At 46.5% G+C, this 26,515-nt stretch overlaps 1 protein-coding gene across 1 annotated transcript; it reads right to left on the minus strand.

Moving 5' to 3' along the window:
• Positions 1-5,185: 5,185 nt before the first annotated feature.
• On the minus strand, positions 5,186-23,835 carry LOC102936239 (annexin A8). Its single transcript, XM_037905177.2, has 12 exons — positions 23,231-23,835; positions 17,864-17,954; positions 17,499-17,593; positions 16,472-16,585; positions 14,122-14,212; positions 13,338-13,417; positions 12,643-12,702; positions 12,214-12,307; positions 9,811-9,906; positions 9,538-9,596; positions 8,471-8,593; positions 5,186-6,128 (listed from the first exon to the last, which is right to left on the minus strand). The coding sequence occupies exons 1-12, from the start codon at positions 23,249-23,251 to the stop codon at positions 6,069-6,071; spliced, it is 984 nt and encodes a 327-aa protein (XP_037761105.1). The 5' UTR covers positions 23,252-23,835; the 3' UTR covers positions 5,186-6,068.
• Positions 23,836-26,515: the final 2,680 nt, after the last annotated feature.

Genomic DNA, 26,515 nt, shown 5'->3' on the forward strand with positions numbered 1-26,515 from the left:
CTATTAAAAGTGTTAAAGAAGCAAAAGCATTGACAGGAATAAAACCTGATAATTCTTTTTCCTTTTAATTCACTCACTCAATCGTGAACATTTGAGTGAACTACACTTTATTCACAAAAAAAGCAAGCAAAATCACCAGGATTATTATTGTGAATAAACAGCCACAGGAGTATTTGTGCTAAGAATGCTCTGGCAGTCATGTTGAAAAGCTCTTTTATTATTTGCCCAAAAGGTCCATCAAAGAATTACCAGTAAGCAATCTAAGGTGTGATCAGAACTAGAGACAAGACTCCCCTTTATAAAGCTGAGATTGTCCAATCAGAAAATAGAAACAATGCCATCTGACTCAGGTGACCAATCACACTATATGAAGAGTGAATCAGGAATAGCAAACAATCATATGTAACCCTTCTGCCCATCAGAATTGGCAGCAACAAAGGCTGGGTTCAGTATCTAGCGGTTCCTTTTCAATAACACAATGCAAAACCGGCTTCAGCCCCCACCCAGTGACCTGGGACAATTACGTACCACCCCACTGGGCGCCTCTAAAAGGCAATACTTCCCCTCTTTCAAGCACAGAGTCTGAGTGTAGCAAAAGCCTTTTAATAAAGGAGGGAAACAATGCAGCATTATGTTGGGGAAACACCACAAACAAGATTCATAACACAAACCATGAGCAAAAGACCCACCCCCAAGTAAGTTGGGCAGTGTCCTAATAAAATAATGGAGCAAAGAATAAAGTGAAAAAAACTGTCAACGTCTAGAAGATAAACAACAAGGTACGCTAGATAAACTATTGGGGGAGTTTCTTAAGTGTTTTAAGATCTTTGGTTGGAAAACATTGGAAAAGTAAAAAGTTGAAGTGAATTTTACGTTTCCCTTTTTTCCCCCTTAAACTTGACATTTGTTTTTGTAGAGTGGACTTAAACTCCCACGAAATTGTGTGGATTCATTGCTCAAGGAAGGGAAAACTTCAGGCAAAGTTTAAGCCAAAGAAGCCTTCTTGCACCTGTAATCAACATCCATCTTTACCCAGGAGAACCATCCCAGCCATGATTCAGCTCCTGGTGAGGCTGTAACTTGATTTGAAGGCTCATTGTCATTTGTCACCCCAAAGAGCAATTTCATCTGAAACCCTGCATCCAATTACAGACTCACAATGCAGTGCTCACTCATTATTAATAGTGTGCTTACAACACATCCTGGGCTTCATCATCACTGGGGGACTGGCACTGGTTCCTCTGAGTGACTGTAAGCTGTTTATTTTCCCAAAGGTTAAATTCCTTCCCTTTTGTTGTTTCACTTACAAAAGTTAGGGAAATCTGTATCCATTTCATAATAGCTGTTTTCATCCAGCTGGAAATGCAGAAGCAGATTCCCAGGGCCTGCAAAGTCCTTTCAGTGTAGCCGAGTCATGGACAGCCCACCAATCTACAGCACTCCAGGTGCTATAGGTTTTCTAGAGGAACCGATAATGATGCTAAATGTTGTTGGTGTTGAAGTCCCCAAGGTTTATTGTAGATTAACTCTTGTAAGCAGCTGGGAAGCATTATAGCCTGTACACATCTGAAAGTTGTCCTGCCATATTTATCTTGCACAACAAATGCTTGCAAGATTTGTGTATAATTTTAACTGTAGGAAGCAGAAAGGAATATCACTGTGCAGGAATGCTCCCATTTTGGTTTGGGATCATCCCCTAACTCCCGGTTTCCGGATCAGTGCACCAACTAAACCTAGGGTTTGTAAGTGGAGGTAGGATGACAAACACTGTCTGGATCTTGGTGATAATTAAATCAATGACTGTATTTTGTTTATTTATTTTGGACAGGATCAGAGACCTGAATATTCATTCCACTAACACATGCTGGCGTTTATCTCAAGTTTTTCCCATTAATTAAATGGTGAATGAAATGAAAGGCCCATGTGTAAATATTTGTGGTTTGAAAAGGCCAGCTCAGAGTGATTAGGAATTGATTCCTCTTTATTAAAACACCTTTTATCTAGCGAATGTTCTACCAGCAATCGATACATCATTAAATCCTTATCGATGTCTTACAGTCATGCCGCTTCCCAGTGCTTGTGCTGTTCAAGCCAGGTTTCCCTCTGTTGTTCTGTTACCAACCTCATTTCCCGACGCTGCCCCTAATTCCCTGTGGGACCTTTGCAAGTCACTTTCTCTTCCCCCACCTCATTGTGGTAGCACCTAGGAGCCCCCCAGTCACGGAGCAGGACCCCAGTGTACCAGGTGCTGTACAAACCCAGAACAAAAAGACAGTCCCTGCCCTGAAGAGTTTAGTCTGTCTTGGCTACTTAGACAGTAAGGTCTAGATCCTCAAAGGTATTTAGGCACCTAATCCAATGGAAGTTAAGCACCTAAATTCCTTTGAGGTACAGATCTTTAGCTCCTTGTGGCAGGGACTGTCTTTTTGTTGGGAGCCTGGGTCCATGGCTGAGACATCTAAACACTATCACACCACAAATAATAATAATAGTTGGGATAATGTGGCTGCTTCTGCCCCCTTTTCGGGGTTCCCAGCACAGGCTTGGTGTTCACATTCTTTTAGAGAATGCAGATAGGATTTTCAGCATCACTTGGGGGATTTGAGTGCCCAGTTCCCATTAAGTTTGTTGGACACCAGGGAGTCCAGATCCCTTTGAAGATTTCACCCCACATCTCTGGTTCTTTCTAACCTGGGTTATTCCCCGACCCCAGTGATCCACAAGGTGGTGCTGCAAGTCCAGTTTTGTTTGGTGGCATCCAGCATTCGGGACCTACTTGTCTCGCTGTCTCATTCCGAGAAATAGATCGGTTTTTCACCCATTTATTTGAAAGTGAAGGGCCTGATCCTGCCCTCGTTGCAGTCACTGGGAGGTTTGCCGTTGACTTCAACGACAGAAGGATCGTCCCCAAAAACAGCAGCTGAGTCTGCCACAGCACAAGATGTTCGTTGTCCTACGTAGTCCGATGCGTGTAGCCCTGTGGCGGTGGCACACACATCATACAGCCCCTCACTCCAGAGCTGAGCCCACCAGCTGTCGGGGCATCAGAGCTTGGGGCCAGTGAGGGTGGGGATAGGTTACTGCTACACCCCTAGGCCCTGATTCTGCAGTCTGGACCCCTGCACTGAGCTCCAGTGTGGAGCCCCATGAATCCGACTGCAAGAGCAGGGCCTGAATTTTAAGCCCTGCAGCTAGAGAGCACCATAGTTGCTTACGCTGGCCTTGTCCATCTTTCCTTCCTGACCGCAGCTGTTGTGCAGGGCTTTCGTTTAAAGGGACGGCATACAAAGGTTATAGTTTTAGGGCTAGATTTTTGTGCCTTTCGTCACAACCCCTGAGCGAGGGATGGTGCATAAACTGCCGTGGTGGGGGTGGGGAGGGTCTGTTGCTCAGAGCCCTCTCTCTGATTGCCCCTTGCTCCAGTAACATGTTGCTGGCTTATACCAGGGACAAATTAGGACAGGCCCTGCATGGCCAGCAAGCAGGGGGGGGCTGAAGCCAAGCTTTCACTCATTCTCCACCCCATCCTGCTGTGGGGGGGGGGGGTTCTCACTCCCCTGTCCTGCAGAGGTGTGTACTCCAAGCCCCACTCTGGCCTTCCCTGATTTGGCACCCACTGCGGGGGGGGGGGGGGGTGGTGATGAGATTGTCCTTGCTTTGCTTACTTTAATGGAGTGAATACATTGAGCAGTCCAGGAGCAGAGCACGGCTGGGACCACTGGCGCTGATCCCAGCTGGAGCACAGAGGGGTGGGCTAGACCGATGTGACCCCGACAGTGCAGGTGGCCATTAGAAAAGATGCCAGCCGGCCACACAAATGGGAAGAGATGAGCTCCTCTGTGCCAGTTGCACAGCCATGATCTCGTGCTGGTAAGTGGCCCCCAGCCCCTGCTTGTTTATCAGCAGGGGAAAGTGCCTCTGGTGGAACAGCCCCATTCACCTGCGTCCGGCAAGCACGGCATTGATGCAGGGCCCTGTTCGCATTTGTTTGGTTCTTCGTCTCTCCCCTCCCCCTCCCCGCCCCGTGGCGGATTACCATAGGGCATGAACCATGATGGCACAGTCTGACTTGCACTGCTTTGCCCTACACCTCAGAAGAGCTTCTCCTGCCCCTGAGCATATCACAGAACTCTACAGAGAGGAGTTCGGTCTCACAGCACTGATAAGTGTAATTACCACCCTTGAACAAATGGGGAAACTGAGGCACAGAGCAGCAACATGGATCACAACATGAGTCAGTGGCAAAGTGAGGGCTAGAGCACAGGGCTCTTGGTCTAACAACCCCCGCCCCCGCTACCGCCGCAACCTCTGACCTCTAGACCAGGAGAGCAGAGTAGAAGCGATGGGTTACCAACTGCTATATACTAATGGTAGAGTTGTGTAACCTCTTCATTTCCCTGTTGCCACGGGGTAGGAAAAGTTTCACACTGAGACGCCTACAAGGGCTGGGTAACATTTCTGCATCCACACCCCTTCTAGATTTTTCCACGCATCCCCCTGAAAGCAAGCCCTGACTTCTAATCCCTGCCAGCTGGCAAACCCCTCAGGCATTCCCGTGACACAAAGGGTGAACACAAACCCACGGATCTCCTGCCACAGTGTTTCCCCCAAGGAAGGGAAATATCTGCGGAGGAGAGACATGTTGCCACAGCTGCAGCGGGCTGGCAGGTCATGAGGACCTTCCCTGCCCCCCACCCGACAGGTTGAAACACCTGTGTGATTGCTCACGCTCCAATGGTGCGTAGTGTGGATTGCGAGTCACACGATGCTCACACAGCTTGGAGGTGGTGCTGAGCTTCCTGAGGAAGTGGGGTTGTCACCCTGGCTGGGGGCACATCCTCCTATCCTCCTGACTCTCCTCCCTCTTGTAAAACTAGATGGAAACCTTACAATGAGGGAGACTGTGATGATTCATTGCAGTCCATGTGACTTACGTGAATATGTTCAAGCACAACCACCTTGGGGATGTCCGGGTGGGGGAAGGGTCATGTATCAGGATGGCATCACCAAAGGCTCCTAAGGGAGTTGGAGGCCCAGCTCAAGGGGATCTAGGACGCTTTGAACACCCCATCCTAAATGCACATATCCTTGTTAATTTCAGGCGCGCAAAAAAGGGAGACTGGCTTCCGCAGGCAGATTCCTCTGCCCCATCAGAAAAATCACCAGGTTGCACATAATGGCTTTTGGTAATTATGCATTTAATTTGCCTGCTTGGAACAAGGAAGGAGCCGAGGGGTGAACTGCTGGTCAGAGCAGAACAGAGTTTGCAGGAACATTTCATCTTGTTCTCCCTGCGCCACTGTCTGGCTCCTGAGCCACATTTTGTGCTCTCGGTCACAGCAGAGTAAAGGCAGAAGAACTTCACCGAGATAAATGGAGCGATTCCGTACGCGGGAGCAGAATCAGGCCCACTGAGACCAGAACGTGGCTAAACGTGGGTTCACAGGAAACATATCGGGCCCAGTTCTGATCTCGCACTAGTTGGATGTAACTCCCTTGTCTTCAGCTGAGTTATCCTGGCTTCCATTGGTGTCAGCAAGGGAGGAATCAGCTCCATTGGTTTTGTAACGATGAATTCAGCACCCACCCACTCCTGCACCCCTTATTCCTGGGAGCAGCCCCGCTGAAGCCTTCCAAGATGTTTCATTTTGATTTCAAACCTTTTTTTGAGGCGAAATTTACTCCAATTTCAAAATGAACAAAAAAGCAATTTCAAGCCAAAACGCCAGAACTTTTGTTCAGAAAGTGTCAAACTGGGATGTTTTGATCATTCTGAAATTAAAAAATTATCGAGTTGAAACGGGCACTGTTTTGTGAACCGTTTCAACTTTGACAAATTGGCCTTTTCCTGTGAGAAAAATGATTTGTTGAAAAATTCCTGAGCAGCTCTTTGTTGGGTACCCAGATCACATAGATTCCTTTAAAAATCTTAGCCTCTAAAGCAGATTTTCCATTTTCTATTTATTCAGTGCTAGGGATTTTCTAGACATCCATTCCTAGACACTTATTCACTGCCAACGGTTTCCGTGCCTCCATTTCAACATCTTGCCTTTTCCCTTCAGATTTCTTCATTTATCACTGCCACAGAGATTCAGCAAGGCTGTCTTGTAATCACCACTCGTGTCCTCCTGACAGAGGGAAGAGCAAAAATAGAATGGAAGGTGGAGGACCGTGCTAGCATTCTAGCCCCATAGAATGCACTCGCATCCGACAGGGGCTTTGAGAAAGACAGACTACATTGACTTCAATGGATTTATTCCTGATTTACACCCCGTTGTAAGTGAGAGGAGAAACAGGCCTAATAGGGTTTCCCCTCAGTGTAATATATTGAGCCCAATTCTCCCCTCACTTATACTGGTTTGCAACCAATCAGGACTAACTCCACTAAGTCAATGGAGTAACTCAGGAGTAAAAAAAAAATCATGTAAATGAAAAGTAAAGTAGACTCAAGCCAGTTGTACTCAAGGTTCAAACTGCCTGAGCATTTACGCACCATTCTCCCCACTCACTGGCGAAGAATGAGTGGAGCACTTAACTGTGAAGCATCAAATTGGTATCATCATTGCCGCAACTCCCAAAGGGGCATAGAGTATTGCTGCTTACGGATCAAGGGCCTACAGAGCATCCTTAAAATGGTCTGGCTGGCTGCTCAATCTACGTCCGTCACTGATTATCACCTTGCACCACCAAAGTTTTAATGCCCCCCTGATCGCTGGCAGTGTAGAACTCTTCCTTGGTTAATGTGCTTTGTAAGTCAAGTTTTTAGGAAACAGACAAATCTCTCAGTCTCTGTTGAGGGGAGTGTTAACGAGAAAGTGATGAGATGCTCATTTCATCCTCTCGGGATATTTTGGGGGACCTTCCGCAATGTTTCAGCAGGAATTATTATTCAGTCAGGACCATCGACGACCGATCATTAATCAACATGACAGATACTGACAATGTAGATTAGAAGAAGGGGCCTTAATTACAGAAAGATTTCCCAGGGGACTGCTCATACAGGGGCCTCTGTGCCATTTGCACAGGGGAACGGAACAACCCTGAATGATAGAATGGGAGAATGCTGGGATTTCAACTCCACTGTAGAATGTGGCTTTTTACTAGGGATGAGCAACCAGCTTGGAAACCAAAAAAGAAAAATCCAACTCCAAAGTATTCCGTGGGGGGACAGGGGGTTGGAAAATGTTCAGTTTCTAGATCTCTCACACACAGTATATGGGCCAGATCCCCGGCAGTTGTAACTCACTGTAGCCATTTTTCCTCCAGTCCACCCAAAAGGCCTCTGGACAATGCAAGAGTCTCTCCCCCAGCCCAAAGAAAACCCTAGAGTGGAGAGGAAACAGGCAGGGACCGGCATCTGGTGTTTATTGTTTTATATGATCAGTGCCCTCTTGTGCTTTACATGATTAAGGATAAGAGTGTCAATGCGTTAGACTGTGCAAAGTGTATGTTCACAGCTGCCGTGTGCCTCTGAGTGAGTTAAGCCAAACACCTCTGGGGTGGAGTTCTGGGACAGGGCGCGTTCAAACACTCTGGAGTCTGAGGAGTCACCATTGTACCCAGGGGCTAGGAATGGGACAGCCGGTTCCAGCTCCCCACAGGAGGTGCCAGAGAGAAGATCTGTGTCCCGAGAGTGTGCCTACGGAATCCAGCATCAGGGCAATGGCTGGACGCTATTTAGGCTCCAGGGGCTTAAAACTCTGGGCAATCCAGAGCCTGGCATTCCCTTCACTGCAGCCCCAGAGAGTGGCTGGACGGGGTGCTCACTAGGATCTGTGACAGAACAACATGGATGTTCCCCCCTGGAGGAGTTGGTCCAAGAGATTTTCATGCCCCTTGGCTCTGCGTGGGAGAGGACAGGCAGAAAGCTCTGCCTGCAACATTTCTGACCAACCCAAACAGGGCCACGGCCCTCTGCAAAACTCTGCGCTTGGCTCCATCCTCTGGCTGCAAAACCTCAGAGATGAAATGGGTGACTGTCTTGCCCCTGCTGGCTCCAAAGTGCTCTGCTAGGCCTGCTGGTGGCATTCAGCTTGACAGAGAGACTAGAGCAGAATGGGCAATGTGTGCTGAATCACACGGGCTGGGAAGGGAGCTAGGACAGCGGACGGCGACTGTGTTCCACCATGAAGCTTCAGCTGGCAGAGCTCAAAGCACGTGGGAGCAGAGCTTGGTTGGTGCAGAGCCTATGGCAGTAGAACCAGCTTCCATCAGCAACTAGTCTGAGCACAAGTCCTGTCACCTGCAGCTGACATTCCATGGCTCACCTGCTCAGCCAGGTGTTTCCATAATGGGCAAGGAGGGATCCCCAACTCCCTCGGGACTTCGACTCTTTTCAGAGGACTTATGGACGGGGGAGACTCACGATCTTACTTGGGGGGGTAGTCCTTCACCCAGTCGTCAGACACCACGGTGATGGATGTACCAGAAAGGCATGTCAGTGATTCATAACAACAAAGCTACTGCTTACCAGAATCATGGTGGAGAGGGATTTGCCTGCAATCTTTAAGAACTCAGCCTTGACGAGATTTAAGTCAATTTCACTCCTGGAAACGATGATCCTTATGAGGGTCCCATCACAAGTGCCTGCCCCCTGCAATGACACATTTATCACTTTGGCAGTGCCACCGAGTGTTGGCATGATCTAATTTTCTCTCTTTTGGGGGAGGGGGGTGGGGAGAAGAGAAAGCAGATTTAGTGTTTGCAAATTGGTCCAAGATGGAAGAGACCAGGTTTCAGATGCTGCTGGGAATGAACTTAGCACATCTCTGCCTCTCATCCTGCCTCACTATTCATGTGACAAAACCCATCCTGCAGTTTGGTGTGACTGCCAATCTTTGTGCATGAAAAACTCTGGAGCAAACTCCTGCAGGGTTGCAAGCAGGAACGGAGGTTTATTGGTGCATACAGCACAGCTAAGCGTGATAGCTTTACAGAGCATCTGCCCAGGACTCCAGCCAATCCATTTAGTCCTTTACCCTTAAGAAGGGGATATTCATCAGTTGCAAAACACTTGGGGGAAGCGTCTCTCATTTGCAGTCTTCCGGGGAAGGAGACTGCATAGGCCCCACATTTCTTTGTTACATCTATGCTCAGTGGGCTAAAGATCCCCATTAGCGCTGACACATTCAGCCCCAAAGGCTTCAGGGATTTCCATGTACTTCCCCCTGGACTTCTTTTGTTTATTTTAATGTCACTGAGAAAAAATGCATCCTAAAAAAAACAGGAAACTTATTGGTACCAGAACAATTCAACCACCACTAGGGACAAAACCCAGCCCTAATTTATACCCAGTGCAAATCCGATGACCTCTGTGGGGGTTGCACTTATGTAGCTGAGGGTAGAACTAGACTCTTTGTGCCAGTCTCAACTCCACAGAAGCAAGCTCCTTCAGGACTTTAACTCTACATGTCCCTCTTCTTCCAAAGGGGCTGGGCCGGACTCTGCTCTCACTTGCACCAGTTTTACCCCACTGCCCCTTCAGCGCTTCGGACTGAAGTGAGAGGAGAAGTAGGCCCGTAAGTAGAACAGTCTTACCTTCAAGGCATGGTACAGCCGCTCTGCGAAGTAACTGTGGATGTTCTTTGTGCATTTCACTAGACACAGGAGAACATTCAGTTAGTGCCCAGGATCAGTCTAACCCAGGGACAGCAGATTATAGTAATTCAACTCCCTATCGTCTTCCCTAAACCTCCCCATGAGATCATGGCGGCTAAGAAGTGCCCTGGTATTATGGGATGGATGTGCTTAGCCCACTACCGCAGTAGAAGAGAAGCGTAGACAAAAGTAAGGGAGTCCGGTGTCCCTTACCAATAGCCAGCATGGCATCTTCTAGTGAGCCGTGGGTTTCACTCTGGATGCTGTCTTCTAGACTTTTACTGGCGAGCTTCTGGTATTCATCAAAGACTATGGGAAACAACAAATGAAGGACTTTTAAATCCAGGCCAAACAATTCCCCAGGCATTTTGTGCCTTTTTTCCACTGATTGCGTTTCTGAGGGGCCTGACCCAAAGCCCACAGAAGTGGATGGCCTGATTCCCATTGACTTCAGGTGAGGTCCAAAAAATGTGAAACACAAAAATACTGGCACCACACAAACACAAGTAAGTTTCTGTATGTGCATATGATGGGTAAGTATGCACGAAGATGGGCACTAGTGTACGTAATTACTGGCTTACATTTGGAAGTACAGGTTCGCTCATTGCATGTTCATTTGGAAATCTGGCCCTTAATCCCTGTGTTTGACTATTGATCTATATCTGGTTCCAGAGGGGTCTGCATGGCTCTAGCATTCAGTTTTGTGTTTGCTGCTGTCACTGGCTCAGGGAACTGAAGTAAAACTGAACTAACAAGATCTGGGCTGCTCGTGGCCCTTCAGTTTTTGGATGGGGGAAAAACACCAGGGGAAGCTCAAATTTCTTGTTTTCCTCCTTGCAAAAAGAAAAACCACTAAGTGAGAAAACCATAAGCAAAAATACAGAGGTAAATTCCAAGATCTTTGGATTTACTCAGATTCCTGTAGAAAGTTCATATTGAACCACAGCAGTGAAGATTTGTTTTCTCTCTAGGTAGAGTGTAGACACTGCAAGTGAGGAATTATTAAGACTCAAGTTTGACTTCTAGACCTGCACACAGAGCTAGCCGTTAAAGAAGACCTGTGTATTAGGGAAGTCATGGAATCTCCTTCACTGGAGATTTTCAAAACAAGGCTGGCTAGCCATCTGTCTTGGATGGTTGAGATGCAACAAATCCTGCATCTTGGCAGGGATGAGACTAGATGACCCTTACAGTCCCTTCTAACCCTGTGGTTCTATGTAACACAGTGAGCTTCAAATCTAAATCTGGGCAGCGTTCAAGTTTATCTCCTCTAACCTCAGTGCTTAGATACTATGGTGAAAGACACTAACAGATTGGAGATGAGCTTCTCAGCTCAGGCCTGTATCAGAAATAAGTTTAGCTGGAACAGAGTTGAAATAAACTGAATTTTAAATAGATACCATTACTCCGCTCTCAGAGCGGTGGGGGGAAATCAGGGAAGAACTGCTTCTTGCAAAAGGCTAAACCAAACCCATATTGTTTTTACTGTGACATGATCACTTATTTGAATGATTAAACCTCTATCAATGTTCTTTAATATGACCTTAAAAAGTAATATAAGTGCCATGTGTGCATGTGAATCATGACACATTTAATTAGGTGAGTGGATCTCAAACTATTTACCCTCCAGCCCTTCTTTGATCAACATTTTTTAAAACACATGATTTGGGGGGGGGGGGGGTCTGCCTCATGATTTTTGATCTCTCGAGGTCAGCAATACTGAACTGATTCTGTGAGGTTACATTTGGAAATGTAAGAGGGAGCTGGCCTCAGATTCCTAGCAAGAGGCCACAGAAGCAAAGTTCAGGTTCACCTGCTGCAGGCACATGGTCTGACTTCGCACCAGGTGACTGGCCTATTATGAACACGGGCACGACAGCCAACGTAACAAAGCCTGTTTGGCTGAACAGTCTGTGGTCATCGGCAGCTCTATGCAGCTCATGGGACGGTCTGATGTCGTACTTCCTTCTGTCACTGATATCTATCATGTTCTTAGGAGCATGGTGCAGGGATTCTACCTGGGTGTGTTGTGATTCTTCAACATAAAACCATGCCACAAGTATGAACAGCATGTTGTAATGCATTTTAGAAAGTGACACTCTCTCTGTCTCTCACTGAGGTGATATCTTTTATTGGACCAACTTCTGTTGGTGGAAGGGAGAAGCTTTTGAGCATCACAAAGCTCTTCCTCACGCCTGGAGAAGGTGACACGGCGATTACCATCTTCAGATCTGAGGAAGAACTCTATGAAACTCAAAAACTTATGCCTTCCACCATAAGTTGATCCAATGAAAGATATCACCTCGCCCACCTGGTCTTTCTCTCCAGCCATCTTTGTCTAACACGCCAGTCTCTATGGTATCTGAACTCTTCAGTAAATGGACTGATTTGTAGATGTGTTGAGTGCTCAGATCTCCCACCAAAGCGAATGGGAGCTTCTGGATGCTCAACACCTTGGAAAAAAAAGTCAGGGCACGTATTCAGGTGCTTAAATGTAGATTTAGCTGCCTAACTTTGGGTGTCCCGGTTGGCCTGGGCGGCCTTGCTTTCTGTGGAGGATGCTTTCTCATTTTGGAAGCTGCTGCCGTGCGTGAAAATACACCCCCTGCTCTGTACCTCTCAGCAAGTGGGTGGCACTCCTGGTGCACAGGATGGTGATGAATTGGATCTCATCGGTGCCCCGTATCTTCTCCCCAGCATCGTAAAGAGCCTGTGATTGAAACACATTGGTTACAGCTCCCAGTGACGTTCCAGGCATGGATCTCACAGGGGAGGGGTTCATGTGGCTTGGTGCAAAGCAGCATTTCCGCTCCCGCTGGATGTGTGCTGGGGCACTGCTTGTATTGCTTGGATAACTGATTTTACCATGCCACTTGCTGCCAGGCAAGCTAGACCCTTTCACACCACAACCCTTGCCTTTGTTTAAACTGGGATAGTAGCTAATTGTTACAGCAGGGTGAGTAATTCCATTCCCTACCGAGGGCCTTCAGGTCACACCCTAAGAATCAGTGCTATGGTAAAGGACCGGTCACTTTATAGAAATACCTGTGCGTCCTGAAGCACCGTCGCTGAATCCATATAGCATCTTGGATCATCCCTCTCGCCCTAGGAGGGTACAATGGAAACACGGTTATTTGCTTTCCTACAGTGTTGCCCGCATGAGGATCTCAAAGCACTTTACAGACGGATGAATTCATCCTCCCAGCCCTTCATCCTTGCCAGGTAGATAAGCCTTATCGTGACATACAATACAAGAGAAAAATCCTTGTTGGTGATTGGCGCCTCATCATATGAGTGGTTTTAGCCGATCAGTTGCTATTGCTTAACTCAGGTCAATAATTCTGACGCATGGAGATGCTCTCTGAAGATTGTGGGGCAGGGTATAGAAAGGGAGCACAATGCAATTGGGGTACATCACTTTTGAAACTAGCTGGAGGGCAATGCCCTGGTTGCTGTATAGGAATGGATGGTGTATAGGATGGTGCCCCCAGTGGCGGAGCTCACAGAAACAGTTTTGGAGGCTAACTACTAGTGCCTAAAGGAACTCTCGACTCTGCATCAGCTTTTAAAGCAGAGATCTAGTTCAAGGGGTCTCTCTGTGCGGGTGATTTATCTCGTAATTCTGATGGCTACCTGCAGCAGGTGGGCTTGCGATAAGAGGCCTGTACTCACTGCTAGTCCCAATCAGAAGAAGGGGAGATGAAGAGTCCTGGATCCCCATTCTTTCATCACAACCTTACCTGAAGGAGGCAAACCAATATCTGCTCGAAGTAGCCACTTGTGTCCGATCTGATGTCCTCTTCCAGGTTAGAACCATACTCTGCAAGGGAAAGAGGACCAAGAAGAGAGGGGGGGTGACATGTTCACTGAAAGGCACAGTGAATGACTGAGGTGTCACCATGCCTTCCAGAACCAAACGAATGCTTGGCAGGCCCCAAGAAGGTAACCTGAGGGAAACACATGGCTGTGAGCAGCTCACTTAGCCCCGACTCAGGAACATGCGTCAGCAGGGTTTCTAATTTTAAGTCAAGGGGCCAAGCATATGCTCAAAAGCCAAGCATGTATTTAATTAAGTACCTTATAGAATCTGGGCCTTATTTTCTGAAACCCTCTCTCAAGGCCAAATGCTGCCCTGGAGCCTTGAAGGGATTAAAGGATGGGCATGGACATAAATTTGACAGAGTCCCAACTGGGGCATGTCCCAGTAAAGCAAAACCCGGTGAACAAATACAGCTCCATTGACAGGAAGATTCCATTACACCAACATTGGTTTGCTTGCTACCCACATGAACTAAACCCATGACACCTTTGAGGTTTGCCCGTTACTAGATGGGACATTTAAAGGTGGGATTTTTTCAGAAGCAGCCAGAGTTGGCCCAACTTCCGTTGACTCCATTGGGAAGCCAACACCAAGCTCTTTTGAAGATCCCGCCTTACTAAGGAAAATGTTAGCAGTTCATTCAATTGCCACGAAACCCCCTCACAGTGCTTCCGTCACACACAGTGTAGTGTAAGCTGCTTTACCTTCTTTGTAAGCTTTGATTATTTCTTTAATTTGCACTTTTGTCCGTGATGCCAGGATCTCTATAATGACCCCTTCGCTTGTTCCTAGACCCTTTAAGAGGAAAAAGGAAAAAAGAGTGGGAGAAAATACTTTGCCATGCAATTAAAGCTATCTTTAGAAAAATAGCCCTCAAGTGTCTGAGGGTTGTCATAGGCTGTGTGCCGAGCTGTGATAAATTGTCACGGTGAAACCTGGAACCACATTCAACTTGTTCAGTTTCAGTACAGATTTGTTTGCTAAGGCTCACTCCTCCTCTGAGCAATCCTAGAGTTGAGGTTGATTTTATGGGGCTCTGCCCATGTACAATGCATTCATCAAGGCTTTCAGTGACAAGTGGCATTAGAAGGGTGTGAGGAGAATGATGCAATCAAATCTATCCATCTACATACAATTTTCATAAGCTTCTCTCCACTTGTAATTTTGCAAATAATTAGAAGTAGAGAAATAAAGTCCCACATCACAACCTTGGGATGCAAACATCCCATACCAACCTCTTCAGACCCGGAAGAAGACATCAGCCCATCCTGCCCCTCCAGCCATCATCACTGGCTGATTTCTTATGGGCTTCATGTCAGAGGTTAGGGATTTGAAAGAGGAGAGGGGAGTAGCCTTATGGGTTGGTCCAAGGGGGGCATCCCATGCACAAAGGGCAGGTTGAGAGGTGGTGCAGGGATGTTGGTGTTAGAAACTGATGAATGAGCAGCTGAGGATGGCCTCCCTTGCAGAGCAAATTTGATGAGTAGGCTGCAGTAGACAACAGGGGACAAGCAGGGAGGGGATGTGCTGAGAGTCCCAAGCAGACTGCGAAGAATTACAAAGGGATCTCACAAAACTGGGTGACTTGGCAACAAAATGGCAGATGAAATTCAATGTGGATAAATGCAAAGTAATGCACATTGGAAAACACAATTCCAACTATACATATAAAATGATGGGGTCTTAAATTAGCTGTTATCACTCAATAAAGAGATCATGGAGTCATTGCAGATAGTTCTCTGAAAACATCCACTCAATGTGCAGCAACAGTCAAAAAAGTGAACAGAATATTGGGACTCATTAAGAAAGGGATAGATAAGAAGACAGAAAATTCCACATTGTCTCTATATAAATCCATGGTACGCCCACAGCTTGACTGCTGCAAGCAGATGTGGTCACCCCATCCCAAAAAAAGATATATTGGAATTGGAAAAGGTTCAGAAAAGGGTAACAGAAATTATTAGGGGTATGGAACGGCTTCCATATGAGGAAAGATTAAAAAGACTGCGACTTTTCAGCTTGGAAAAGTGACAGCTAAGGGGGGATATGATAGAGGTCTATAAAATCATGACTGGTGTGGAGAAAGTGAATAAGGAAGTGTTATTTACCCCTTCACAAAACACAAGAACTAGGGGTCACCAAACGAAAATAACAGGCAGCAGGTTTAAAACAAAACAAAAGAAAGTATTTTTTTCACACAACACACAGTCAACCTGTGGAACTCTTTGCCAGAGGATGTTGTGAAGGCCAAGACTATAACAGGGTTCAAAAAAGAACTGGATAAGTTCATGGAGGATAGGCCCATCAATGGCTACTAGCCAGGACGGACAGGGATGGTGTCCCTAGCTTCTGTTTGCCAGAAGCTGGGAATGGGTGACAGGGGATGGATCACTCGATGATTGCCTGCTCTGTTCATTCCCTCTGGGGCACCTGGCATTGGCCACTGTCGGAAGACAATATACTGGGTTAGATGGACCTTTGTGTGACCCAGTATATCCATTCGTATGTGATGGGCCTGGAAGGGGATGAAAAGGACTTCGAACTTGAGCCTTTGGAGGGATTCAAAGAAGGTGGTGATGTGGTCATTGAAGGTGAGGATGATGATCTTAGCAGCTGTGTTTTGTGGGGACCTGATTTCGTTGGGGAGGCCCAAGAGAGGAGGAGGTTACAGTTGTCAAGACAGCAGAGAAGGGCCTAGATGAGAGCTGTGGCTGTCTGGGCAGAAAGAAGAGGAACTTTGGAATTTTATAGAGCAAGAAGTGGCAATAGAGATCTGTATTTTTCAATCATTCTTCACCAGAAATACGGAGTTTTGCACAGTTCTGCTGTTGACCTCAAGTCAAAGGCATAAATAATATTTTAAAGGGTGCCCTTTCCACCAAAGACGTGCTGTAATAGCTTATCCAGCCAAATATTTGCTATAAACATTGGCCTGCTGAGAAACAATACAGTGGAAAGGGTTCATCCAGTTCAGCTACTAAGCACTTGTATTAGCACAGGAAATTAACACAGTGTTCCTACTACCACTTAATAAGCAGCATGTCATTGATTTACCTTCAGGGCATCATGTAATTCCTTGGAATCGTATTTGAACGGTGGGTACATAAGGGCTATGATGAGCCTCTCAAACTTGCCACTCAGTTCAGACTTCAAGCTGGCAATAAGATCCTGTTAAAGACGAAAGATCTAATTAAGGGAAGAGTGCATCCAATGCTCACTGCGTTGCACGTCACTTTCCCTGAATCTCCATTTGTAACCCCCATGATGAGCTACAGCAATGAAGCTGATGCACAGTGTCATGTTGACTGGCTTATTATACAAGCACCTATGGGGCTGATCAGGAGGGCCACCCTTATGAGTGGACTGTGTCTAGGTATTTCTGTAGTGCCTCCTCCAATAACTGCAATAGCTGGGCACTTCACAAACATTATAGAATTCATCCCCACAACCCTTCCACAAACCCAAATCCTTGAAATTTCCCATAGGGAAGTTTGTGGCTTTCCAACTGGCTCTGCTCTTCACGCACACATGCCCTGGCCAGCCCAGGCCTGGTAATAAATCCGGGGATTGATGTTGGACAAGAAATCTGGATGCTGCAGAATATCATGGTCATTAATTACACTGCATCCGTGCAGTAGATAGAACCTTGGGTCCCAAGAACACAGACCTCCATTAAGAAGGTAGACTTGCACTGTTATAGTACTGTCAGTGCCCAGAACCTCTGTACCCTTCCATAAAATACCTAGAGAGAGACAAGGTGAGTGAGGGAATATCTTATTGGACCAGCTTCTATTGGGGAGAGACAAAAGGTCTGTGTAAGCTTGGAAGCTTGTCCCTATTGCCAACAGAAGTTGGTCCAATAAAAGATATTACCTCACCCACCTTGTCTCTCTAATATCCTGGGACCAACACAGCTACAACACCAGTGCCAATAGACCAATGGGTGACACAAACACACAACATCTGACATTCTGTCCAGCAGAGGGCAGTGCTCCCATGGTCTCTGACACCTCCCTTCTCAGGAAAAGCATCATGCAGTGCAAAGAGAAAATTGATCAAACATGTCCTTTCTCTGGATAACCTGTCCAAACTGTTCCTTGAACGATCTGGCAATCTGTTGACGCTGTGCGCTCCTCCTTTTGGTGAGGACATCGATTATAGCCTGTTCGTCTGTCCCTGGAAACAAACGATGATAGGATGTAAACACACTGTGCAGGAGAATAAGGCAAGACATGTCAAACTCTCAAGGGTATTACCCATCCAACCTTCCCAAACTCACTGCCCTCACAAGGAGGGGATTTAGGAACATTTTGGAGCAGCTTGGATTCTGAATTCCCATGTGATGGCACAAATGGCTGTGGTTTTCTGTAGGGAATTGTGCTAATGCTATAACCGAAGTGTAGAATGTTTTAAAAACATGGCTGGTAATAGATAGAGTCAACTCACCGAGTCCTTTCATGGCTTTATACAGAACTTGGGCATCGGGTGTGGGGTCAAAGCTCAGGGCGCCTTTCACTGAGCTGCCATCTTCATCACGCTGTAAGAAAAGGCAACTATGCATCCCATGTGAAATTAGTTTGATGGGGCTCAGTCCAGGTCCCAGTGGACTTAGAGCACAGATTACACTATTGCAATAGGTGCTGATTAACTCCTTAATGGCAGTCCCAGCAGAAAGACCTGACTATCGAAACTGGACTTTCCTGTTGCCCTGAAAGGTGGTATCTTGTTATGTTCGTGGCGTATACACGCACAAGTTAGATAAACATGCAAAATACTCTTGCTGGAAAGGATGCAATGTAACAACTTTATTTCTTAGAATCCAGAATGATAACACACAAGAACCCAAAACAGAAAGAGACAAAGCAGGCTGCTCCCTAAAACAGAGGCACAACTCTCCCCACTTTGTTCTAGGCTGCCTTTTTGCAGACTGATTCTGCAAGCCCCAGATCACAAATTTCCCTACCTAGCCTGCAAGCAAGACCTAGAAACCCTTCGATCTTAAAGTGATCACTTGCCATTTTAAACACAGTTTTCCAAGCACCACGTAAATCACAAACACAGTTTAATACAGTTGAGTATTTGTGTGTGATACTACATTACTGCTATAACCAGAGTGTTATCATGCAGGGTAGTTTTATACATAACTTCATTCGTTCCATGGCATATCCCAGTTGAAAACATAGGCTTTTCTGTACTGTAGTTTCACATGCCTGGCTCCTGATTGAGGTAGAGTTGGGCGCGACTGGCTTCACAGGGTGTGGCATCCCAAAGGAGAGCTACAGGCCAAGCAAGAGGAACCAGTGTATTTTGCAAGGGTGGATGAAACTGGAGACGTTCAGGTTTAGCAAACTTGAGCGAGAATCTCTTTCCTCCATCCCCGGCCTGGGGTCCTGACTTAGAGGGGGGTCTCTGGGCAAGCCGCAAGGAAATGGCCAGCCCTCTCCTCCCTGTGCTGTTTATTAAGTGGTAGCATTTCAATACATCCCAACCTTGTGATGCAAACATCCCAAACCCAGCCTTGCAGTGTAGGGTTCACCTAATGTAGCTAATTGGGGACAGGCTTGGATTTACCCACCAACTCCCAATAGTTTGGGGCCTTAGGCCTTGTCTACCTGGGAAAGATTTTTGATACAAATTAACGTGTGAACTTACACCAGTACAGTTGTTCTGGTATTACCCCCCAGTGGACAGCCTTATTCCAGTATAAGAGGGCCTTTTCAGGTGAGTTTATGTTGCTTGCGAAGGGGTTGACGCTAAACCCGAAAAAGGCACTCATGCCAGACTAAGAGTCCATATAGGATAGCCATCTCAATATAATGGGTGAAACTTTCCCATCTAGAAGACCCCAAAGTCTCCAGATCAGCTGGACTCAGGCCTAGGAGACTGCTTTTGTGAAAGCAACATGTCGTATCTTGCTAGACTTTCAGATCATCTTCCTTCCCGCCTATCCCGAACCTTACAAGGGAAGTCAGCATTCTTCTTTGACTAGTCAAATGCATTTATTGACATTCTTTTTCCTCCATGAGAGGCAATTGCCAACACTGAACTCCGTTTTCCAATGAAGAGCTAATGGAACCAATAGTCACCCCTACTCAGCTTTTGTTAGGTCTACCTGCCAGGTAGGAGATGGGAACTATGCCCATAGTAACTGTAGGGCAGAGCTGCATGCTGGTGACCTTGCAAAATCTCACTAGAAACCAGGCATGCGATTCCTGGAGGAATCTTTCTCAAGCTCTTCTACCTGGCAAGGCTCACTTGGAGACGGCCATGGGGTGGAAGGATGTGGGCAGAAGAGGGATTGTGTGTGGGAAGAACTTGGACTACTTGGTAAATCTCTAGGAAAAGAGGCATGGAGTCCAAGGCTGCACCAGTGGCAATAGCAGAAGGGATTCATACTTAAGCAGGAACCACAGGGTGAAATGCTTATGACCCATGTCACGCAGGAGGTCAGACTCACTAGATGATCATAATGGTCCCTTCTGGCCTTATTCTCTATGAATCGAAGGTTCCTGCCAACTGACTATGTTTGCCTGAAAGCAGCTGTTGGGGTGGCCTAGCTCTATGCAAAAGAAACAAAGGCAAACATCTGTGTGGATGGAAAGTTGTCTGCGTATGTCCATGCTACTATATCTAGCTCCCTTTGACACACAGCCTAGGACAGGAAGCAGTTGGTATAGTGAGAGTTACTTGCATAGTTTTTCTTGTGTGTGAAGCTTGCTTCCTTCTATATTATGGGCCTATAGAGTTCCTCTGTCTAGATTTAGTTAACTAGGGTTAGGTTTACTTAGCCCATAGTTTGAATATTAGGTTTATTCCTGTTTGTCTTTATTTATCCTCATACTTACATCAATCCCTGTATGAGCACCCAAAGTTAGCTGCCCTGCTAAACATCTTCCTCCCTGTTGATTGCATTGTCTCCCCAGTCCTCCCACTCACACTTCTCCACTGCATGAAATTCAAATTCATTGTCCTCCTTTTCACACTCCTCCGGAACCATGTGAAGGGCCAGATCCTCAAGTGAGGTGTTGCCACTTTGTGCTTTACTTCCAGTGAAAGGTGGCGGTCCAGCTGGCATTCCTGACCCCGGAAGGATCACCACACTGTTGCTTATAATCAACATGAAGACTCCTATGCCACTCACTCCTTGCTCCTGGCAGAGGGGATGTGGATGAAGAAAGGAGGGAAGACTGGGATGCCCCACTGTTGGCTGCGGCTTCAGTCCCTGCAGACTGTTTGCAGCCTGGGTGTGAGTTAGAGCAGCCTGGGGAATGCTCTCGGTTGGTGCACTGTGACTCCGAGATTGGGGAAGTGCAAAGGTGAGTTTTAATTTATAGGGCTCTTGGGGCAAGGCACACAAATTTAAATGACCCTTATGAAAAAAAAATCCCAATCAGGGATTTGAGTCAGTTCTGGCTAGAAGGAATCAGGCATGACTCACAGCCACACAAGTCCTCTATTTGTGTTCTCTGGCTGTCATAGCAGAGGGAGGGAGAAAGGTGTGGCCATATCAGGTTAGGACAGGAATCCAGCTGCGACTCATCCGGCTTTCTGTTTCCAGGTGACTCCTCAGAGGTAGCTGACTGAAAAGAGTCCATATATGCAGCACTGCCATAGCGAACAAGCCCCATTAGACAGGCATGCAGCGGGATCTACTCCACCTGACATGCTCCTCAGTTAGGCTTTTTTACTTGACTATCTCTAGTTACAATTTTCCAAACAAAGTTTCTTCTCACGAAAAAGTGGCATTTTGTCCAAAACCTAAATTTTCTGTGGGAAAATGTGGGTTTTGCCTGGATTTTTTTAAATGGAAAGTTTCTCACAAAATGTTCATTTTTCAAAATTTTGAATTGAAATGTTCACTTTGTTTTTCAAAAAGCAAAAGAAAATTCAAACTTTAGTCCATTTAAAAAAAAAAGTGTGGGAGGGGGAACAATCTCCAGGGCTTTTGGAGTGGTCGTGGTTCTGTGCTTTGCTTCCTCTTTCCACTCTCATTTTTCAAAGTGTCTCCAATTTTGGAAGAATGACAGAGCAGCAAAATTAAAAACTAAAAGAAAAAAAAGTCATGCCCCCCCCCCCCCATTATTCATCTTCTTGGACCTGGTGGTGAAACGGGGTGGGGTGGAAGAGGAATGCTGACATTTCAAAAGTTTCATGCAGAAATAGGAGGGGGGCAAAATGAGACAATATTTAAAAAAAACCACACAGGAAACTTTCATTTGTTTCCATTTCACAGGGTTCAAATTTGAAATTTTTCATGAAATGGTTTGTCTATTTTCAAACCAACTCTACCAGTAATGCTCTCAGTCAAAAACCAGAGCAAAATGTTTTTCCCACTTGAAGTAGAATCCTGGCCCTCACTGTTCTCCATATTTTATACTCGCTAGAGTAAAAGCACCATCTGTATCACATGAGAACCATAGAGTCCAGCTACCGGGCAATACAAAGAGGAGGCAGCATTGGGACAAAAACAGTTAATGGAAGACAGCTAAACAAACCCCATCAGGATAATGACGGTTTGGCGCTGGTGTCTGGAATGCGGCTGGGTGGAGAACTGGAACACCATTCTGTGGAGGATTTTGAGATTTCAGAATCTGGTTTCATTCCAGTTTGGAACAAAAGCCAAAGCTCTGAAGTTCTCTGCAGAAGGGAATTATTTTCTGCCCAGCTTTGGGGCAGTTTGCCTGATGGGCTGTCCTAGAGCCAGAGACCCTGGAAGCTCCAAGAACCCAGGTTGCCTAAGAGCCATGTGCCTTATAGTTTGGGGAGCTGGATCTCCCTGGCTTGCCATTAGCCTGCCAGGTGGGCTCTGGAAGGTGCTGGACAGCCCAGCTGGCAGGAAGCCAGCCAGGCTTCCAATGGAACAAATGAAAGTGTGTCATCAAAATGTTTCTGACCCGCTCGACTGTGGACGGGGCTCCTGGTAACTCTGGTGGCTGGTAGGTGACTGCGTTCAGGAAGTAAACACTTTCCCAGTAACCAGATCATCATCATCATCATCTAGGTCTCCTCTTTATCTCCAGCTCTTGGTAAATCAGTACAAAGTCTCAGGGTGGAATCCTGAACCTACTGAAGGTAACAGGAATTTTGCCATTAATTTCAGTGGGGCCTAAATTACACACCTGATCAGTTGCTGCCCTCCACACTTTGACCTCAGGTACAAAATGGGTCTGCCTCAGTGAAAGCCATTCAGCCACTGGACCAGATTTGAAATGTACATTTTCAAAGTAATGTGAACTTTAAAGGAACATTGTGGTCTTGGCTCCCCATTGAGTCCAGCTCCCCGTACTGATAGGCCACTGCCATGGAAGGTTTTGAATAGCTACTTGAGACCACATCTCCTTCCAGGACCAGGATCTACCACCACAGCTGGAGCAATCAACCCGGTGGACAATCGAGAGGCTGATGACAATGGGAGGTCGAATGTTTGCAGGAGCTGGACCTAGACTATGTAACTCACTCCTACAAGGGAAGAGACTGACCAAGTTGTTCACAGCTCTCAGAACTAAATGCAGAACTCATTTCCTCAGCTTAGCTGTCCTTCAGTAAAGTCTCCACCCACCTAACCCCTTCTCATAAGCAAACAGCCAATAAAAGTGCTAGCCTGTTGCTTAAAAACCAGCACACATATTTAACAAATTCCTCATAATCAAACACACGCACACAGAGTGGTCATGCATCAGGTGTGGTCAGTTTGTAAGTGGAAGGATTTTACTCTGTCTCTACACATAGAATTTATATATTGTCTGAGGCATGACAATGCGCCTCTAAAATCATGTACAGAGAATTTCACACACCAATATTTCCTCTACTTACCCAGCCCTTCCACCATGCCATGGTACACTTGGTAGCAATTCTTTTCTCCTGTAAATAAAGGAAGTTACATGTTGGATCTTTTGAAAGTTAAAGGTCTTGAGCATGTGTGAACTGGAAAGACAAAAAAAAGTTTCCTGCAAACTCACCACTAGAAAATAAGAAAAAAAAAAAATTCTGCTCTCTGGAGGTCTATTCACACTGGCCGCTGCAGGGTCTAACTGGCACCTCTGCACCAAAAAATGTACAAATATATGCCTTCCTCTTCTATACACCCCACAAGGCAACACCTTAAAGACATGGTTCGACCGGTTTTTGTACATATGATCTCACGGGCAGAGATGCAGTTGCTTAGTAACAGGACTTCCCTGGTTAAGAGCCTCACTTTCAAACTTGGTTGACTAAAGTTTGAATTTCCCCTTCTGATTCTTGCAGTGTGCCTGCCTTAGCCCCAGGGGCTTGTGCACCATGGAAATGACAGCCAGATAATGTCAAGATACCAGTGTGGCCCAGAGCACCTAAAACACTCAGATCAATTGCTCTCTAATTATTAAAGGACTCTCTCTACCTGTACCCGAACAAAACAAGACACTAATTCCGTCAGCTAATCCCCACCCAGTGCCCCATCCCTCCCAGCAAAGCCTAGGAGAAACAAAGGAGCCCTACAGCTTGCACTGAAGCTCGCTACGTTGAGGCTGTGAAGACCCAGGAGGGAAGGGCGTTCCAGAGCCCCACGTGGAGAAGGCACTGCGAGATGCACCCTCTCTGTCGTAGCAAGGTCTGGGAACTCAAGGGCCTCTGACAATCACAGCAGCACCTGAATGAGGAGGGAAGTGGTCTGTTAGCCAGGCCCAAAGCAACTAGATGTAGCCCTGTGGAGATTCCATTGCTATCACCTACGCTCGGGGTGATGGACTCATGAGCCCTCCCCCCTCCCACTAAAGCTGGCCAAACTTTGGGGCTTTTCCAAATCCCTCGGTGGGATACACAGATCTGGTTACATGTGCCTTCCTGGGGGGGAAAGGGGAGGGAATCAGCCCATGCTGAGCAAGATGGATACAGATGTAATGGGCCCACAGCTCTCAAAATGCCAGGCAGCCCAATGAAAATCAGGGACTGGACTACTGTGAACTGTAAGGCCCCTCTAGTGAGGGACTAGCGGCTACTCCTCTCAGCCCTCCCACCTCCTCAGCCTCGGCCACCTTGACTTAGGCAGACCAGCCCAACCTGGAGAGACTGATCTCCGCTTTAGACCCTGTTCCCCTTCAGAGACTGGGCCCAGGCACCACGTGCTCAAGCTGCCATGGGGGAATTGCAGTTATTGCAAGGCTTTGAAAGACAGATTGTAAGGGAGTGGTTCCTCCCATGCCCCGGAGCGGTGCCCAGCTCTCCAGGGTCAATAACTGTCTCAGTAACATTCCTTTCTGGAGACCAACATCCACGCCCTGAGTTAGCGAACAACACTGCCAGCTGCAGCTCCACCCCTCACATTGTTTCCCCATGATGATCACAGGATTATGCAGAAGTTGCCAGAGTCTGGCCTATTGTGCAAGCTGCCCCAGATTGTCAGGGGTCTCTGGAGTTCTGGGCCACCCCTGGGGTCAGATCTGTGCTCAAGTTTTTTCAGTTCTGCTGTCAGGACTGCCAGAGGTTTGGGGTTGTGGTGTTTAAACTCTGTGCTGATTTCCCCACTGGCAGCTTTGGGGAATTCAAGAATGACTGACAAGAGTTTGCTCAAATTTCCACAGATTTAAAATATATTTTTTAAAGTGGGGGCCCTCAGGAGAGGAAGGTGCTAAGGCTGCTTTAAGAGACCTTTGCCCTCTCAAACTTAGAGCTGCTCTGTTCGACCTGGTCCAGCCTGCTACAATATGAAAGATACCAAAGCCAATGAAGAATCACTAGGGTGTAGGGACAGCACAGTCATGCCCCCTTCCACATCCCCTGTGTCACCAGGTGGCCCTAAATGCCCACTTAGCTATTTGGCTGCATGGGAAGATGTGACCCCACATGTCATTCATTAAAAAAAACAAAACAAAAAAAACCCAACAAACCACATTTTTAAACAAACTTTCCTTACCTTGGATATTAAGAGCACCTGAGATCATTGGGTGGAGTAGCTGTCATTGCTATGTAAGGATGTGGGTGTCTCTGCACGAAGTAATGGAGGATTTGGCCTGCAGAAAGCAGAACACACAGGGCTGGCTGTAGCTTGCGGAAGGCTGTCATGTTTAAAAATTTTCAGTGTAATGATATTTTTAAAAACTCAGATTACCTCCGTTCCACCATCCATGCTGTTCACTTCTCTTCTGCCTTTTGTGCATTTTTCACAGTGAAGATTTTCATGGCCTATCTCTAGTCATTCACTTTCCTGGGCTACTGCAACAGGCTAGTCAGACACTGCTGTGTTAGGACAGCAAACAGGATAGAAGAAAGTTCAGAAAGCATGGAAACCAAGGCTTAGTAAAATCCCGACACCCGATTCCACTCTCACATTGGTGAGAATTAGGAGCGAGTCAATGGCTAGCCATGAATGTAAACTGACATAAGTGGGAAGCGAATTAGCCTGATATTTCTACAAAACCCAAATGCAATCTAGCAGCATCTCTTACATTTGCACTGATCCATCTGAAAAGAGAGAACCTTAAAAAAAGATACTGGAAATGAAACAATAGTGTATTAATACATTGTAAATGATCATGGGGACGCAAGTTACTGTTACATGTAGTAATAAGCCAGGAGGTTTATTACACTAATCAGTAACAGTCTATAATAAAGCAGATGAGAGGAGAAACCAAGACTATGTGGTCACTGAGGATTCCTTTGGTAAAAATAGGGGCTAACTCCAGCATTGTGGCGCTAGCCACTACCAAAGATACAGAAGTGGAGTACCTATGTCCAGTAGCCTAGGATAATGGTGAACTCAACGGCAAACTTATAAGTAGAACAGGAAAGGCACTAGGTGGTGTACAAACACAGAACAAAAAGATTGTCATCTCTGTGGGGCAGAGACAACGTAATAAGATACTATATAAAATCATGTCTTCAGCAGCAGAAACAGGCCTTTTTAAACATTACAGACAGGTTACTTAATCACTTGTTTTAGCAGCTACTTCTTCATGTTCCCTGACTGAGGACTGGATCCAATGCCCCTGGAAGTCAAGAGAAGTACCGACTTCAAAGGGTGTTGGACCAGACACTAAGCTCTGGGGGCCAGATTTCCATTACTTGCATCGCTAGAAAACCAGATCAACTTCATCAAAGTCAGTGCAGTTATGCCCCATTTAC

Source organism: Chelonia mydas, chromosome 7 (genome assembly GCF_015237465.2).
Source record: "Chelonia mydas isolate rCheMyd1 chromosome 7, rCheMyd1.pri.v2, whole genome shotgun sequence".
Classification (NCBI taxonomy): domain Eukaryota; kingdom Metazoa; phylum Chordata; order Testudines; family Cheloniidae; genus Chelonia; species Chelonia mydas.